Source organism: Pelmatolapia mariae, linkage group LG10_11 (assembly GCF_036321145.2).
Source record: "Pelmatolapia mariae isolate MD_Pm_ZW linkage group LG10_11, Pm_UMD_F_2, whole genome shotgun sequence".
In the NCBI taxonomy this organism is placed as follows: domain Eukaryota; kingdom Metazoa; phylum Chordata; class Actinopteri; order Cichliformes; family Cichlidae; genus Pelmatolapia; species Pelmatolapia mariae.
In genome coordinates this window covers 46,810,373-46,827,076 of record NC_086236.1, presented here as the reverse complement: position 1 = coordinate 46,827,076, position 16,704 = coordinate 46,810,373, and the positions used below count along the sequence as shown (strand labels likewise).

The 16,704-nt window shown below is 40.3% G+C and overlaps 1 protein-coding gene across 6 annotated transcripts in view; it reads right to left on the bottom strand.

The window, feature by feature from the left end:
* Window positions 1-16,704, bottom strand: part of LOC134636986 (triple functional domain protein) — a 105,941-nt gene that overhangs the window by 9,789 nt on the left and 79,448 nt on the right. For 4 of the 6 annotated variants that reach the window (XM_063487282.1, XM_063487283.1, XM_063487287.1 and 1 more), the window contains 6 exons: window positions 14,861-15,000; window positions 14,586-14,685; window positions 11,736-11,988; window positions 1,390-1,676; window positions 1,139-1,309; window positions 74-169 (listed from right to left, as the gene is read on the bottom strand). In XM_063487282.1, the coding sequence (XP_063343352.1) occupies window positions 74-169; window positions 1,139-1,309; window positions 1,390-1,676; window positions 11,736-11,988; window positions 14,586-14,685; window positions 14,861-15,000 (1,047 nt within the window). Of the gene's footprint in view, window positions 1-73; window positions 170-339; window positions 825-1,138; window positions 1,310-1,389; window positions 1,677-11,735; window positions 11,989-14,585; window positions 14,686-14,860; window positions 15,001-16,704 lie in introns of those variants that run through there. The other 2 variants (XM_063487285.2, XM_063487286.2) reach the window with 2 other exon arrangements.

Genomic DNA, 16,704 nt, shown 5'->3' with positions numbered 1-16,704 from the left:
CTATTAAAATTGTTCTGTGTGCAAGTGGGCCTCATTTGCAAGTATTTGTGAGTGTTTATGAAATCCATCTCACCATCTTGCTCTTCACCAGTTCTTCGATGGCACTGACCAGTTCAGCCGCACTGGGTGTCTCTGAGCTACTGGGACGGCCAGACAGCCGAGATGCAGACTGAAAGAGAGAGAAGAAACGGAAGGAATAAAGAAAACTAACGGTTAATCTTCAAGACACTGTGAATGGAGAACTTTTGGGTGTTGCATGCATACAGGAGTCATACATTCTTAGAGACTTGAGCTCACCATTGTCGTGATTTGGACCTCGATATTCCACATGTCCAAATAAAGACTTGGTTTGTGTGATCTCCCTAATAAAAGGGTTAATTGGGAGCCAACTTGGAGCCAATCACAGACTATATTCTTGGGAAAACAGGGGTTACGAGGTGGGTTTAGGTCAGGGGGAAACTGTGATTGGAGTGCTCTTGGAGCACACGCGCCATAATTGGTCGAAAAAATACTCCATTGGACGGAAAGTTTGCCTCTGCTACAGAGCTTAGTCGGAGGCACAAAGGGCAGGGCGAGATTTAAACGATCCACAATAAACAACCATTTAATGTCACAGACATTTTGCTACTGCAAAGACATGTAAATGGAGTATTCACTTCAGCAAAAAAAAAGAACAAAAAAAGAAGAAAAACCCATGCAGAGGGAATTTAATTAGACAAGAAAGGAAAGAAAGGAAAAATCTAAATAGGATCATTTAGAGGGTTTCACATGGACAGATAGGGAAACTGGGACAGAAGAGAAGCAGAACAGAAATCAACATAATGCTGAAGGAGGGAACATGCAACCATTAAGAAAATAGGAGAAAACAGGCAGAGTTATTAGTGCCAAAATAAAGTTAAGCTGTTATTTTAAGCTGTGAGTGGAGGAGCAAGTTAAAAATCTTGCTGCCTATGAGTCATGTGGATTAAATACTAACAGAACAAATACAAACAGAAATAAACAAAGAAAAAGCTCAAATATATGTCCACTTTATGCTGTTCAATCTATCTTACTTTCTCTCTTGTTGATGCACATGATGAGCCGTTGTGTGTACATCATATATTTATGACTGCGTATCGATTGCTCTGCATGTCCCCACCTTGTCATCCTGAGAGTCGGGCTGAAGCAGGCTGTGTTGCTGGATGGCCATTGGGGGAGGCAACGGGACAGCGTCCGCCCCCTCTTCTCCTTCCTCCTCACCGCAGCTCTGCATGCCCGATGAGGAAGACTTGGACAGGGTGCCGCTGCTCAGCCCCTCATTGCGCATACGCTGGAGAGAAATAAAGAACAAATGGTAGTTCAGAGTCAGACATGGTCACAGTTATTCAGCATTACGGTGCGTTGTCTTACTTCTTCCAGGGTCTCATCTTGTGGCGTGGCGGCGCTGTCGTCAGAGTCCTTCTGCGAGCCGGGCATCGCGTCCATGTTCTTCCTCGTGCCATCGCGGTTCTTCTTATGCTTGTGGGCGAGCTTTTTGACGTGGCCATCGGCTTTACCGGAGCTGAGCCGCCGAACTGGACTCGTCAGCCACTTCCTTAGCGTGTTTCCAGGACGTTTGGGACCTGGGGAGCTGTGAGGACCCAGGGTTTGGCTGGAGCCGGGCTGCAGGGCGTCATTGCTGGATACGGACAAGGTGTCTGAATGGATAGAGGAAAGAGAATGAAGCGCATCCAGTGTTACTCAAACGAAACGCAAAGAACATGCAACCATTAAAGAAAAAAACAAACTTTTTTCAGTTTTACACTGACTGGCAGGTCTTTCAAATCAGGGACTAACAATGGACAGCTAATCCATGTGATTAATGCTGTCTGGTTGTGCTGTTGTGAAGGTTTGTTTACATCACACATGCTTTTACACCGGCACAAACTCGTCCTGGAATATGAAAGTATGACCCAAATCAAATCTGTCAAATTTATTGCTCATTGTAAAAATCATGCATATTCATGGTAAGATGTTAAGTGTCACCAACTCATTTATTTCTGCATTAAACAAAACTCTATGCATATGTAACATAGCCTAGAGGCAGAGTGAAGAAAAAAAATAAAGTCAATATATGTTAAAGATAAGTGTGGATTTGTTTGTTTGTGCTCTGTGCAGGAGGCAGGCTGGCCTCCTCCCCCTCTCACAGTGATGACGGTTCCTCGGGGAATCTGTAGGAGGAAAGCTCTTTTTCTTCGACTAGAAATGGAGCGGTGAGAAAATAACGCAGTATAAAGGGATGCTTGAGGCTTTGTCTGAGTACTTCAAACATACAGCCACCTGTCTGTCTCACCTGTCTCTGCTCATTTACTCCTTTTCTCCCTCTAACCTTAATTTGTTTTGCCCTTGTATCACCCTTTATCATTCATTGCACTACCATCCTCCTCTTTAGCTTCCTTTGCTCTCGCTGAAAATGCTGATGGGATACTCACAAGTCTGACAACTAAACAAGCTTCTGACAATCTCTGAACAATCTCAGGATGAAGGTGGATATCCTCAACCAGTTCAACCGAGGGTAACAACCTGATTTAAAAGTTTTTCTCAATCTGCTCATTTCATGAGAGAAAGAAAAACAAAAACCACAAGCAGTAACTCTGACTGTGGAGACCACAGAATACATTATGTTAATTAATTGAAATTAATTACACTGCTGCACAGTTTGTCAGCCTGAGTGGACATGTACTATTGGACACACTTTCATCCCAAGATTGTTTTACACTATGTTTTTTTTTCTCTATTTGGCCAAATTATTATCAATCACCATGTCAGCTACAATTTTTATGCACGACAGAGAGCTGTAGTTACAGAAAAATTATGAAAGCATCCCCAGTGCATGCAAAAATCATATAATAATAACATAAAATTAGGGATTTTAAATTCTGTCATCAGGATACTGTTTTTTTAATCTTAGAAATACACTAAATGGACAAAAGTACTGGGGCGCCTGCACATTACACCTACAGGAGCTGTTCAGCCATGCCATGAAGCTCCCGGTGCAATTTCTCTTCTGATGTTAATGCCAGAGGAGGTTTCAAACTTAGTTATTGAGTCAGCAATAAGTAACTGATAGAGGCTTTTACACACTATGCGCCTCAGCACTTAATGACCGCGATCTGCAACTATACGTGGCCTGACACTTTGCGGTTGAGCTGCTGTGGCTTCTAAATGTTTCCGCTTTGCAAGCTGATCTAGGACAAAAGAGTGACTTCTTGGAACAGTAGCATCCTCTTTCTGTACCACAATTCACTACGCTCTTTAGAATAACCCATTTTTTCACAAATGTGCGGTAAAGGGACAAAAAAGACCTGAATTCAAAGATTACGAGAGTGTGGGACCCAAAACTTGTTTCCATTTTCAAAGTCTGACCTTTCAGAACAATGCCTCATTTCTTCATGCTTTTATCACTGCCAATTTAGACTAATAACCAGCACTTATTCTGCTTTTTGTTGAATTTAGAAAACAAGCAAACAAACGAACAAACAAAATGAACTACAGTGACACTGCATTGGCTCTCTGTACCTTATAGAACCTGTTTGTTTTGTTCTCCTCTACATGAGAGACTTAATTTCCTTTTATGTTTCAGCCAGATCACTGCTTTTCAGCAGTGAAACCACCTACTGATTTAACCCCTCATACAGGCTTTCAGTATATTTTAAAACACAATTTAATACCTGTCTGTTAAATGAAGCACTTGTTATATTATACCCACAGTTTTATTCATTTTAAAGTCTTTGTTTTAAATCCTATTTTGTCCTCTGTTTTTATTACACTGATTTCTTTAAAGATCCTTTGCATGAAAGGTGCGTTGTTAATACAGCGAGTTAAATTAAAGGCCGTTTCTTGATACAGGCGGTGATGACCTTTTCATTGTGGACACGACTTCCAGTGAGGAAGTGACTGCAAAAATATGTTTATTCATACAGGGGCGATGAGTCAGGACAACACACTTTCCTCCTACATCACTCTGCTTTAAATTGTTTGCATGAAAACACGATGAGCTTGAAAACAAACATCCAGAAAGGAGAACAGAGAGATGTTTTTCATCTTTTAGAGGAAGGTTAATTTTAGTGTGTGTACGAGTAGAAGTTATCTAGGTTTTATATTACTGTTAAACAGCTAGACTAAAGGCAAGGTTTAAAATACTCGAATTCAGTTATTAGAGCATTTAAAAAGGTGCAGCTGCAAAAGATTAAGGCACACGCCTGAGCCGAACGGCTTTTATGAATAGCAGGTGTGGAATTTCTGCCGTTCTTCATTGGACGATTTCACCCAGCCTGACTTAATGCAGCAACATGTGAATGTGTGTGCCCGTCATTAAGCCTCCAGAAGACTTTTCTTCTTACTGTGCTCTCCTTACTTATAGAATGTGTTCCTGCATCACATGCAAAGGAATGAAGACATCACGGTTCCCACATCAGGCACTGTAAAGGCTTTAAATCCATCTTTACTAAGACTCCTCGCACCATCTTCTTCTCACAGTGAGAATCTTTCAATATCGTGCACTTTGATGGCACAGAAAATGAGAACACATGTTTTTTACAGGTTGCTTTCATTTTGTTCAAGCATCTTGAAGGGATGGGAAGGGGAAACTTGGGACGCTTTGCAAATCAATATTTTCCACCCAAACACTCTATTTAAAGACAACAGGAGGTGTCGAAGATTTGTGTGTTTTGCTTGAGGGCAACTTCATCGCTTTTGTTGGCTCAAAAGTTTTACGTGCAACCTCGCTGGTTAGAGCAGATTTGTGGGGGAGCTTTGTAAAATGCTCTCCTCCAACAGATCCCCTGCAGTACTAAATGAAAACCAGTCACAATTGCTGGTTACAGTACTACCCTGGAATTTTTTAGTCACGGGTGCATTCACGGATCCCGTTTAAGGCTGTAATTCTGATGACTCAGAATACCTTTGTTGGTCTCCGAGGATTCCAAATCCCTCACTTATGAGTTCTGAATCCTTCCCCAAATGATGTTTACATTCGATCCACTATTCATGCTAAAAGTTAAAACTACAGGTGCTGACTAGACCTTTGATTTATTAGTGTTTAATATCCGGAAGAGTGTAGGTAAATACCTGTATTAGACAACTGTTGTTCACTAATGGGAACCAGATGAGTCTCTGACACATGTTCACCCAGGCTGATAAACTGTAGCAGTTAAATCAAATTTAACCCAAGCTAAAGTGATTAAGGTAACCGCTAAAATGATCACTGAACTGAGAGACCACACCGATGAGCTCCAGCACTTAGGTGGAAACTGCTGCTTTCACCAGGAAAGCATAGAGAAGTGAGGACTTCTCACAAAGAGCAAATGGACTGTGGTTCCTGCAGACATGCTGTGGTTAACAAGCATGAGGTGCAGCTACTTGATTCATAGCCTCACCTTGATGTAATTAAAATTATACCAAAAAATACTACTTTATAAAACAGTAGCAGTGAGGTTAAACTGTCTTCATAACTGCACTGGAATTTTATAGGTTTGTATATTAGCAATAAGCAGAGAATGGAATCTGCTGGTTACTTATTGTGATCAATATGCAGATATACAGTGTGCAAGATATTGCACACTGTATATCTGCAAGTAGTAAGTGTGATGCTGTTGATTTTTCACTAGTCCCACCTGTCTCATGCTTAAAAATCTTCAAGCTTTGGCTTGGTAAGTGTTAAGTGGCAAACTGAAGATGTTGATCTAACAGGAGTGTAAATGAAAGTGTGAGACACCTCTCGAACAGCTGGTCAGCCTCTCGCTCATGGGGAAACAAACAGAGGGAAGTGGCAATTTGTTTGAAGCCTTCTTTTTAATTTTATTCTTATACTGTCAATTATATTTAAATCACAGAAATAAATCACGTTTTTTTTTGTTCAAATGAGCTATAACTGCATTTACTGTATTATAGGCATCATCCTTAAAGACCTTTCAATTTTGCTGCTAAAATAACACAGAATGTTCTACTGGCAGCGGTAGCAGCAGTGTCCGCTTTAAAGAGGTTTGAGTTTTTACATAACTTACATTTAGATATTTTTTCCTTATAGGCTTGATGCCTACAGTACGCAACCTTTATGCAAAAAATTAAAAATAAATCCTTAATTATCCTGAATTCTCTATTACCCAAATAGAAAATGACTATAATAAATCAATAACTGAATCAGCATGTCTGGCTCTTTGTATTAGATCTAGATAGAGCACCAGATAGACACATAAGTAGATATTTATGGCACAGCTGCCCTAAATTAACAGTGTGGATAATTACTAAAGTCAAGTTTTTATATTTCTGTACTGGCTAAGTATGGAGACTATTTTTATGCTATCATTATTATTATTATTATATTATCATTGATTTTACTTTTGGATTTTAAAACGTACTCTTTTACAAAAAAGCAGAAAAAAATCTGGTTAAGCAGTTACAAGTTACATGTTTGATTAACTGCTGACTTCTTAGAACAGTCCAGCGTGCAGGTTCATCCTTAGATACAGAAACAGGAATTCAGTTTCTTATTTGCCTAATAAATAACATAATAATAAATAATAATATTTTTTGACAGGTGGTCTAATAAATTGGTCAGGAAGTATACATACATAGATGAGAAAAACTTAAAATTTATTCTACTTTCTTCATAATTCTGGCTAGAAAACAACAGTTGGTACTTAAAAGCAAAGTCAAATCATACTTGTGTTAGACTTCTCAATACTCCTGTTCACTTTAACTTTGTGGGCTGATGTCCTTCAGAAGAACCCACCAGATGTTCTAATACTACTTAAGCATTTTCTGATTTATCAGCAAGCTTCAGACACAATGTGACGACTCAGTCGCTGCTCATTTACGCTGCTGCAAAGAACATGCTAGATTTACAACTTTATGTGTGTTCTTGTGTCTCTAAGAATAGAAGTGGGGTAGGTGGAGGGGTTCTTGTACAACTGCAGTGATCCAAAAAAGCGCTGCTCAACAGAAGCATGCCTGGGATTCCAGAGGTGTCACCAGGGGAGCATCTTTCATGTGCCCTAATCTTGCCAAGAAGAAGCAAAACAAACACACAAAGCCATAAACATCAGTTGGTGTGGCTGGGAACGTGCTTTTAGGGGCGGAGGTGCAGCGTGTGGGGAGAGCTCCAGGGGATTTTGGTAGATGATCTGAAAAAATGTGTACAATGCTAGAGAGGGCTTGCCACCAACAGCCACATTTAGGGAAGGGAGTGGTAATAGGATGAGAGACCACCCAGTGCACATTCTGGCAGAACTAGTGCATATTTGGGTGATTTGTAATGCTTTATCACACTGTATCTAGCAGACACCTGTGAAAACATTAAAAAGGAAAGGGATTCCATTGTTTAAGAGTCCTCATTCTCCCCTTCTCGTCAGTTTGACCTCATCATTCTCTCTTTTCTCAACAACACGCTCTGTCCATCTGTGCACCACGAGCCTAACCTGGATTTAAACAGGAACGAAGACATAATCTTGTCCTGGTGATTTTAGTGGATTTTAATATTTCATTATGTAACGGTGCATTCACCAAATTACTTTTGCAGCCATAATGCCACCACATAATCGACAGATGAACTGTGAAACTGCAGCACAAAGCCCGTACAAAAATAGCTGATGTAAACCCAGCAAATAAGGACAAGCTGTCAAAACGACAAATGTAGAGTTGCAGTTGTTTCTTGCACAGCTGGAGCTTCAATGTTGCACTTTAGAGCAAAAAAAGACCCGTTTTAATAATCATAAGACCAGAGGCATAGTCTAATTGAAATTCTAATGTTATGCTTTTGTTAGATTTTCACCAGAGGAACAAACAATAGCAGCAAGCCGCTAAACCAGAACAACTTAGCGCAACTTATCATTTTTGTTTTCCCAAGCACACTGCATAAGAAGCAAATCTAGCATTAACAGGATAAGAGGAAGCAATTTACTTTTGTCCTACACATTGCACCTACCCAGATCCAACAGCCAGAACTTGCAGTTGTCAGAGTGTTCTCCCTGCGCCGAATCCACAGAGTAAAAAGGGTTCAAAGACACTAAAGATTCAATTCCACGGGCCATGCTAGTGGAATATAAAAGTCTGACTTGAAATATTTCCTTAGAGCATCTCCAAAGGTATGCCAAATGGCTTTAAGATCCTTTGAAAAAATCCCAGAATCTTTATAAATAACAATAAACCTGCAGTAACTACGTCGCTGAAATTCCAGGGAAAGTGTGAAGTCCAGTGTGAGAGAAAAGCAAAAGTCAAATGCAGCATTAGAGAGTAGGATGTTTTCTCTCTCTTTCTTTGTATCTCCATCCCTCCCTCCCTCTCTCCCTCCCTCACGAGTGGGCTGCTGTGAAGATATTGGGCAAACCTCCACTGTGCCTCTCCCGATCCAAGGGGACGTCTGGAAACAGGCAGCATTTCTACCGTATTACCCTTTGTAGAAGCACCCACTCAGTTTGTGTGGGCGGGTGCATATTTTACAGGCATTAGGTCGCATACAACTTGTGCAGTATGCTTGGAACAAATATAGATTTGGTTATGAAATCGAACACAAATGAACAGCATAAAGCTTGGTTTAAAAAAGGAATATGTTTTCTATTCAGTTGTTCATCAAAAGTGTCACGCGTACATTTCAAATTTTCTTTTTACATTTATTTAGTTTCTGAATGGTACTACTGACTATTTATCCAACACGTAACTCTGTTTTTGGAGCGTCTTCATCTGAAACTGTGCTCTGTGCAGCCTTGAGCAGTTATGCAAGCTAAACACACAAAGACCTGCCTGTTTAACTATGAGTGTGTGTTTATGTGTATCTCTCTGGGCTTTAAACACACTCTCTACTGTTAGGGCAGACACACACATACACAGGCACTCCGAGTCCTTATATCAATAACATTAAGTTTCATTAAGTGGGTACTTTTGTATTTATTCCATTTCGAGGGGCAGTGCAGTCCACCTGCACGTCTGACAAATCTGTGATATTACATAGCAGGGACGCGCAGGCTTGTGCAACTGTCAGCAATTGGATTAGAGCCAGAAAAACAAAAGAAACATATCATAAATCTGAATAACTGAAACTGCCAAGTGTACATTTTGTGGCTTAATTCATCTGCATGTGAAGCCTTCTATGGTACTCTGTCCCCTCAGATGCCTCAAACTGCCAGTAACTCTTAGTGGTGAGAAATTGCAGCTGTAGTCACTGGTTGTCTGCGAGGCTTCACCTCAGTTTATTCATGTCACTGAACTGTTTGTTTCTTTTGGAGGATTTATAATGCCATTTTTCCTGAAAAATGATATGGCTTACTACCTTGCTAGAATTAACTTTAACCTTAAAAGACTGAACCAGGGGTGTCAAACTTTCCAAACCCCTGGCCGGCTTTGGAAAGTGTGAAGGAGGACACAGATTTTGGACTTTTACTACAAATAAACACCTCCCCCACCATCATTCATAGTACAACGAAGTCATTACGTAATAGAAAAGCAATTAAATGACTGAAAATGTCCCGTTTTTCACTATATACTATAGAAATTTCAGGATTTTTTTTTACAGTGATTTCACAGTCCGGGAAATGTGCTACCAGAAATTTTTCCATAATTTTACACACTTAAGACCCAAAGAGTCATGTTGACAGATTTTTTTTTAAATTTATAAATTAAAGTTTTAACAGAGAGTTAAACTTCTTTAACTTTTTTGCTTAAGCTCAAAGTGGAGTGTAGGTGGCCCACGGTGTAAAATGTGTTTGACATTCCTGCTCAAAATAGTCTTGAAAACTCAAGGTTTCGACGAGCATAAGCTGATGATTCAAAAAAAATGCATCCAAAGAACACTGGATGAAATGTCAGGGTGAATATCTATACACATTTTTACCTTTAACGTACAGTCTATGATTGTGAGACATGACAAGAAAAATGGGAGATTTCCTGGACGACCATCTTAATGCCCTAAACCTTCACCCTTCCACCACTTTGGACAAAGCGGCATCCACGGTTGGTCTGTAAATAAAAAAAGACTGACAAAAACTGCACAAAAAGCCTTTTTTCCCCTTTTTTGTCATCCTCGTCTCCCTCCTCTTGAGCAGCAGCCTTTTTGACGAGAGTAACCCCTGCAGAGAAAGGCTCCTTTTCATCACCCCCTCTGACCGCACAAACACACAGCGACAAACGGACAAGAAACACAAGTCCCAGTAAACAAAGTGAGGATGACAAACAAAGAGCTGGAGTTGAAAGCGTAAAATAATTGGTTGGAAAATTGTAGCCTTCTTCTCGTGCTGGTCTAGTAAATCATTCAGCTAATGCCAAAATTGTTAGTTCCTGTATTCACCATCCAAGCATCCTTTAATTTTAAATGCAGACCTTTCTCGTACTGACTACAAAGACGCTGCCAGCAAAATATTTGTATGCTATATCACCATAGAAACAAGCAGTCCACCTCTCACCCACTCTTCCAGATTAAAAAGAGAAAGGCACAAGCAGAAACTTCTCTCAAGACATGATGACAGCAGCTCATAACTCCAACTGGCTACGCGCAATTTGATCACAGCTTGGATTATGAGTGTTTTGGTCAAAAGAACAACAGTTCACAGCAATAACTAGACAACCCTATGATATATTCACATAAGAAAAAAAATGAATATAAAGCATCTAGCTAAGCCAACTACAAGTCACTGTGTGACTAATTAAACTAAAAGCATGCATGTTTTACAGCAATGCAGCATTAGCATTGGTGGAAAGTCCTTAAGCAAAATTATGTGCTACAGTACAGTTCTGAGGAATATGTTCTGCTTTTCTTTAGGCTATATGGTAGTATCGAAAACTCTGAATTAGTGCCACTTTTGCCAACAGCAAAATTTAATTTATGCTAAGGTAAGAGTAGGGCCATTCCTATTGATGAGCACTTCTTTTTTTGGTGCTACGAGTATAATTAAATACTAATAACTTGTAAGCATAGTGGGATTCATTGTGCGTGTCATTTTTTGCTAGAGACCTACAAGCCCCTACTTCAGGAAAATAATATTTTATTTTAGAACCATCAGGCTATAGGTGTATTTTTGGATCTAATACCTTCAGAGGAAGTACCTCCTTCTCTGTGTGTCTGCACTGCAGGAACCTGGGATTACTGAAGTTCTTAGAACCTCATTTTTAGGGCCACAATCCCTCATCAGTGTTGAGACTCTGAGTTTTTATGTCCTTTGCCCAACTTCACGTGTTAGATAATGCTTCAAATAACAACCCAAATAAGTTCCTGGAAGTCTTACATGGCGAGTGCTGAATGACTAGACTTAGTTTGAGAAGGGCTTTGGTGTTAATACATACAGATTGAGAAAATCCATTGGAAATGTGTTTTTTCTGCCAAAATATGTCAGGTATAAGAACAAAGGCACCAACACAAGGACAAAATGAGGTTTTCTGACAGTAATAACATCTGTCAATGCTAAAATTGTTAATGAAAAAAGTTTAAAAAAAAAGAGTCTAATGAAAAAAAAACTGCTGTGCTTCAAGTGGGCCTTCCACAGTTGCATAGCAACACCTAGAAATACATGTCTGTGTTCCCCGAAGCAGCTGTTTAATGGAAAGTGAAGGCTCTACGGGTCATCGATGTTGTATTTGCAAACAGGAACCGAATCCGATATGTCCATGCTCATGCATGTATGCGACGAGCAGCTGTTTTTAAGTGTTCAGATGTGCTTCGCGACAAAACAAACATCAAAAAACATCATTCAGTGCACCTGTAATAAGCCAAGAAATTATTCTCCTCCTACCTTTGTGGTTGAAGAGGCCCTCCATCTCCATGGAGGACCTGGAGTGAGCGATGCAGAGCATGGAGCAGGGCACAATGCCCTCCTGGGCTGGCGAGCGATCCGTGGTCCGGACCAAGCACCAGTCCGGCTTGTCGTGCAGTCGCTCCAAAACCTCAACAGTCTGGCCGCGGCGGACTGTCAGCTCCCCGTTGCTGCCGCCGTTACTGGCCACAAAGTCGTGTATGACCACTGTGAGTTCACAGCCACCAGAGAGCTGGAAGGGAAACAACAGTACTCTAAATGTTTTTTCAAGAGGATAACCTCCATATTAATAGGTGTTGGGCTAGTGTAGCAAAATTTTCAAACAATCCATTATTGTCTCATTGTGTTCCCTTACAATATACATAAACATTTCTGAGTAGTTTTCTGCATTTTATTAATCTTATCACCAACACTTGCTCGATGTTAAATAATAACCCTGCAGTAAAACTTTCCCTGGCAATTAATTAATAACTGTAAAGCAGATGTGCCCACACACTATCATGTGCTATCAGCACAGGGACTCAAGAAGCTCTGTACAGTGTAAGAATGAACCGGTGACTCATCCAAGCTCAACCGAATAAAACGTCATTCTGACGACGTGATCGTCTATGAAAGGAAAGGCAATTTTAGGTAGAGGTGGAGCGAGTCGGGATTAGTCATTTTTCTCACTGGTTATTTTAAAAGGTTTGTCCTTTTAACGTGTGAGTGAAAAAGCAGCTGCTAGTCGCTAATGATGCTTTGATCTGTTGTGGAGGCACAGAGGGTGAGCAAATGTAGCTATTCTGCAAACACAAGAGCAGATAAGATAGAACATTTAAAATGTTTTATGCAATTACAATTCTGGGAAATACAGACCTGAAAACAATTAATATATTAATACTATAATTGTTGCATAATGAATAGCTTGTACTCATTCTTATGCACTGCAATGGACATTCTCTGTTTTTAATGCTGTAGTTCAGTAATCACTGGGAGTATAATTGTAATCTTTGAATGACACATTTTCAAGAAGGAAAACCTGTGTGTTTTTACGTTAAACATAAAAATTATTAGCAACAGATGAAAAGTCTTGGAAATGGAGTGAAGCCATGCAGCAGTCATTAGCTACACACTCTGCAGTGTAAATACTCTATCCACTGAAAAATGTCCCATGTTTTCCAATACTTACAACTGCTCTAACTGCTTGTGTGCGCTTCCATTTGAGTCTTTCAAAGCATATATTATTGCTCAATATTTTATTCACAGCACACTACACTGCATTAATTGTCACGGCAAAGCAAAGCAGATTATCTGAAACATACCCTTTGGTAGTGGGGCAAAGCCAGAGAGCTTAGGAGCTGAGAAACGGGATGTGAGCTCCTTTCTCCAAACCTGTCCATTGTTTTCCACTCCCTCATTGCAAGAAAAGTTCCAAAAAAAGATAGAAAAACTCTACAGAGCAGAGTTATCTGTGTCTCAGTCCACTAAAGTTCGAATCACACTAAGGGGATGCAGGGAAGCAGGTAAGTAGAAGTTAAAAAAGAGGAATAATCATTCATTTTTAATTAGTATTAAAATTCCTGATCCCAACATTCCAAAGCCAGTAGAAAACTTCCTGCTGTCCACTGTAATTGCACTCCTCTGTGGGTCCTTACAATCAGACTATTGAAGATTAAATGATTCCTTCTCTTGTGTCACTTTCCAGAAGCGGCGCAATTAATCCAGCCGTGTCTTTTAACAATTACTTTCACACTGAACCTTTCATCAAGAAAAACAAAAACAAAACACACACCGGGAAAATTAGCGGTAAAAACATTATGGTAGCCTGTATTTTGAAGCAAAGAGTAAGATCGATAGCTGTGAGGACTTAAAACTGTGCTCTCCTGTCTGGCATACAGACGAGCATCCTCTGTGAAGTGAGCGTGGGAGGCTGAAGCTGCTGACACACAACAAGTCAGTCACTAAAGCAGAAATGCACACAGGAACAAGCGCGCACACACACGGCAACACAAACACGCCACTGTCACTGCCTCTTGAATGAAACGTCTCATGGAGTCCGCACAAAGCGAGAGATAAAGAGATGCATTCAAAAAGTGAGAATGAGATGCTAATTTGAATTTGCAGGTGTTACTGTGTGTTTCGAATGTGTATGCATGTGACTGCTGCCTAAACTGAGGCGCTGTGACTATTTAGTCAGTGTCTGTGATAGTTTAGACTTCAGCGGATGCTCCTCACACCTCGACCATTAAAATTTCACATTTGGGTCATGTGAAACGACCGCAACTCAAGCGTGAAATTAAGGAACCGATGCATGAGTCCGGTGATCAGTTTATAATTAGTATGAGATAAACGTACGGGAAGGCTATTTTATCTGTGTGTGTGTGTGCTGCATGTTTTTTAGCTTTACAGTTGATCATACTGAGCGTAGGAGGACAAGCCTTCTGTGGTGCTATTACCAGATATAACCACAGCCACAAGCACAAATACACACGAAAAAACAAACACACACATGCCGCTTTAAAGCTCTAAGAGTCGCGCTGTTTCTTCCTCCTAACACAATCAAACAATTTCACAGGAAACGACTTGAGGACAGTCGACTGCATCTAAGCATTTTGCACATTTGTTTTTTGTTTTTGTTTTTTTTTTTTTACAATCGTATTACTGAGTGACAGCATTAATCGACAGCTGAGCTGCAATGTGACTGCATGAGCTGCACAGTGTGACAGGACATAAAATAAAAACAAAAAAAAGAAATAAATAGCACTGAAAACTTGACTATTTTTTAATGTGGCTACAGTGCTTCCCTTACATACTGGTTATGACGAACGTCTGCGTGAGTTGTGTTTTTACCTTATCGCTGTCCAGTGTGTTCTGGGATGTACGTGAGGCAATAGAGATGGTATCAGGTTGGCTGCTGGCGTCTCCCTGGCTGTCCAGCTCCTCTCCATCCCTGCAGGCAGGCATCATTACAGCAGACCCATAATTACTATGACCAATAAACATGACATTTACCCTATAGGGCTATCTTTACATCATATAGTTTTGTTCGGCTGAAATGCTTCTAGGCATTATCATAAAACTGATTTCTTTTTTTTTTGCCTGACAGTAATCTACTTTTAGCTCACCTTCTGCCTTTGTGTTTAGCTGTGGTGGCTTTAGGGATGTGGATGGGTTCCTTCAGAGCTCCACGCAGGTGGATTGTTCGCTCCTGTATGACTTCCCGAATGTGTTTGATCCAGTCCTGCTTATTCTCAATACTTGAAGCCTGGTGCATAACAGATAACTGGGTTAGATATATGTTAGATTTCAAAGTTTCTTAAGTGCACAGTTTTCTCTTTTTTAACCTCTTAAGCCCCAAGCCTAGCTGATCTCCTGCCTTTTGCCCCCGTATCAGGGGGCGCTGGGGCTTAAGAGGTTAAATACAGACAGTGACAGCATTAATAGCAAGAAAAACATGGGTCTACAAATAAGGCCTAATTTAGTTATTATAATTCTCTCTTCCCACAGTGTGCTTAAGCCCTGCAGTCTTTAACTTGACTCACACGTCTATATGATGAGCACAGCTTCACTCAGAGCCCCAAAAAGCAACCACGGTCTATTATTGTGTTTATTTACGTCACAGATTCAATGTGTAGATGCAGCTTTCATCCTATAACCACCCTCATTTGAATCTTCCCTTCCTTTTTCACTTAGCAACCAGGACCATGACTGCCATGGAGCCGAGTTATATAATATACAGTTTAAGATGATCATCAGAAGTTATGTAATAAGACAGATAGCTGTACAGCACACATTGCCAAATCGTAACACACCCTGGGAGTCTTTCTCTGTGTGTCAGTCTCAAAAAGCAAACGCATATCTACACACACACAGCATGCACAAAACATTGCTTCTGACTCACTGTGTGAGAATTACCAAGTTGCTTGTGAGGTTTGGATTATGACCCATCAACTGCTATGCTAATGTGATGAGTGAAGAAGTAGCAGAAAGTAACACTCCACCCCCTTACAGGGACTGAACTTTGTTGGCTGAACAAAAGGAGCCAGGGAGGATTTAGTGAGGATGAACTATAGACATGAAGTAACACTTCTTCATGTATCAAAAACCTTACCACTTCCTGTGATCATATGAGAAGTACATCCATGTGAAAAAAAGAGTTTTCACAGGACTTTATGCATTCCTCTGAGAAACACAGCACACCCCAGATTCAGCGGCTTGTAGAACCACTTTTAACACCAATAACTTGAACTGTTTGACTTCTTCAATCTCACACATAATTGTGGAGGAAATCTGCCCCAGTCTTTTTTACAATGTAGCTTCACTTCATTGAGGTTTATGTGTTTATGTTTAGCTCTCCTAAGGTCTTGCCACGGCATTTCAGTTAGTTTGGCATCTGGACTTTGACTGAGCCACTGAAACACCTTGATTCATTCCATTTTCAGCCATTATGTTAAAGATTATTGTTGTGTTATGTTACATCTTCACTCTCATTTAGCCAAAGGACGTTGTTCCAGACGTCTTGTAGTTTGTTCAGATGCAACTTTGCAAACCTAAGCTCTGCAGCCATGCTCTTTTTAGAGAGAAGAGGTTTTCTCCTGGCAATGCTTCAGCACAAGCCACACTTGTTCAGCTATTTTCCAGTTGAACTTTAAGTTTGAGCATAATCTGACCTTGAATTTGCTGGGATAGCCACTCTTAGGAAGATTGCGTTAACACACACTTCAACACTCAAACAGCTGGTTTTACAGAAGTGCTCACATTCACTGGTCATTTAATCAAGTACTTGTGATTAGCAGCACTTGGCTGCTTTTTACTCTCTTATTTCCCACAGAAGCAGTAAGGGTGTACTTAGTTTTTCACTGTACTGTATAGAGCCCTATGAAAACTTTCTTCACACAACTTTATAGTAACAATGCTAGAAGTGCCAAAGCTTTTTTGCAAGAGGATTACTTCTAAAATGATTACATCA